The 2186-nt window shown below is 51.1% G+C and overlaps 1 protein-coding gene across 1 annotated transcript in view; it reads left to right on the forward strand.

Moving 5' to 3' along the window:
- The first annotated feature begins 428 nt into the window (after positions 1-428).
- WDR60 (WD repeat domain 60) overlaps positions 429-2186 on the forward strand; it is a 28977-nt gene continuing 27219 nt past the window's right edge. The window contains exon 1 of the mRNA XM_017819376.1: positions 429-1480. Within this exon, the coding sequence (XP_017674865.1) occupies positions 1466-1480 (15 nt within the window). The 5' untranslated portion in view covers positions 429-1465. The remainder of the gene's footprint in view (positions 1481-2186) is intronic.

A 2186-nucleotide genomic window follows, 5' to 3' on the forward strand; every position in this document is an offset into this window, starting at 1 on the left:
GTAGTCAGTTTTCTGCAAACGTCAATATTAGCGGTAGCAGTTACATATTAACTTTTTTTTTTTTACAATCTTAAAATGGGCAACAAAGTTAAAAGCACCCAGAGGAATTTTCATCTGGTCTTTTAAATCGTGGGTGTTAATAGGTCGTAAATACTTGCTGTGAAATGGCACACGCCTTTCCTGCAGGCAACGACTGAGCTCCTGCCACGTGTGTTTGGTGAGCTGCCACTTGGGCTTTGCTGCAGAAATCAGTTCTGCTATTGTCACTGGGGGAGTATTATTAACATTTTTCTTTATTTCTACAGGTGTTCTCCATACCTGCCTCTACTCAGCATCTGGGTAAATGGCAGAGTCAGCATTTCACTCTTTTTTTTTTTTTTTTTTTTTTTTTTTTGTTTGTTTGTTTTTTGTTTTCCCTGCACGAATTGTGCACGACTTTACTAAAAGTGAGTCAACCATGATGAGGTATGGTTTCATGATACACTTAATAAAAGGCTGGTGCTGAAGAGGAGAACAACAATGCTTGAAGGTTGACCAGCTGTGTGGCCCATCCCCACCTCACAAGGTCCAAGCCCTCCAATTGCAGAAACCCAGCTCAGAATCATAGAACGGGTCAGGTTGGAGGGGACCACAGTGGGTCATCTGGTCTTCCCTTCCAAATTTACTAACTCACCTCTTTCCAGTAAAGAGGTGATTGATGTACCACAGTTACTGAAATTAGAATATGACAGTTGGGTTACCTGGTCTGACCTCCCTGCTCAAGGAAGGTTGTCCCAGAGCACATGGCACAGGATTTGTCCAGACAGTTCTGGAATATCTCCAGTAAGGGAGACTCCATACCCTCTGTGGACAATCTGTCCCAGTGTGTGGTCACTGCACAATAAAGAAGTTCTTCCTCGTGTTCAGATGGAACTCCCTGTGCATCAGTTTCTGCGCAGTTTGTCTTGTCCTATTACTTGGCCCTATGGAGAAGAGCCTTGGCATCCCCCTTTAGACGTTTATACACACTGACGAGGGCCCCTCTCAGTCCTCTCTTTTCGAGGCTGAACAGGCCCAGCTCCCTCAGCCTTTCCTTGCAAGGGGGATATTCCAGTGCTTTCATCACCCTCGCTGCCCTCCGCTGGACCCACTCCAGCAGCTCCACGTCTCTCCCGCACTGAGGAGCCCAGACAGAGCAGGAGTCCAGATGTGGCCTCACCAGGGCTGAGCAGAGGGGCAGGACCACCCCCCTCGACCTGCTAACGACCTGCTCCCTGCCCTTCCTAACGCATCCCGGGATCCCGACTCGGCCACCAGGGCTCACCGTGGGAGGAGAACCCTCCGCAGCCCTATCGGCATTCCCAGGCGGCGCCATCCATCGCTCGGCCAGCGGCTGCTCCCCCTGGTTGCCAGGCGGGCCCGGACGCGCCGCCCGGATCCCGCTTCCCGATCCCGGCCCGGCCGGACGCGGCCTCCTGACCCCCCCATGGAGGGGGACAAGGTGAGGGGAAGCGGCCGGTGAGCCGGGAATCCCGGGGGCAAGGGCAGGAGACAGCGCTGGTGTCTCCTGTGCCGGCCCCGAGAACCCCGCGGCTCTGCTGGGACCGGTTTGTCCCAGGAATCCCCCACCCAAGAGCGGCCGTAAGGAATTCCTTATCCCTCTAGCACAGGGATGAGGCTGCACCGGCCACACACCTTCCTGCAGAAGGCGATAGGTGCTTTAGGAAAACACGCCGCGTTTCACATTGTAGATAAAAGTATGTTTAATACGCGGTTTCATACCCACTCATTGTCAGGTTTTAGTTCTTTAGGAACCCACATCACTTTCTCATTAAGGTGTTAAATTATGGAAAGTTTGTAGAGCTCCAAAATAAGGGAAACAAAACCACGTGTACGCACGGACATCAATTACTGTGTTACATTTTCACTTGAAAAAGCAGAAGTGTCAAGCCAGTTTTATTGCGGTCATGTGAGTCTGGATTTTGCAACTAATTAATTTGCTGTCGTGCTGGATAGAAAATGCAGGAGGAATAGAGTGGCTAGGCAGGGGATGTGAAAAGGCGCATTAGTGTCCCTCTGGAAAATTTTAGATCTAGTTTCAGTAACTGTGGTACATCAGTCACCTCTTTGCTGAAAAGGGTGAACTAACTCACCGCTGCGACCCGGGTTCGATTCCCAGCCCCCCGGGCAGATGGAGCTCGTCAGCC

The sequence above is a fragment of the Lepidothrix coronata genome, unplaced genomic scaffold (assembly GCF_001604755.1).
Source record: "Lepidothrix coronata isolate B3197 unplaced genomic scaffold, Lepidothrix_coronata-1.0 Scaffold74, whole genome shotgun sequence".
NCBI classification, from domain to species: Eukaryota; Metazoa; Chordata; class Aves; order Passeriformes; family Pipridae; genus Lepidothrix; species Lepidothrix coronata.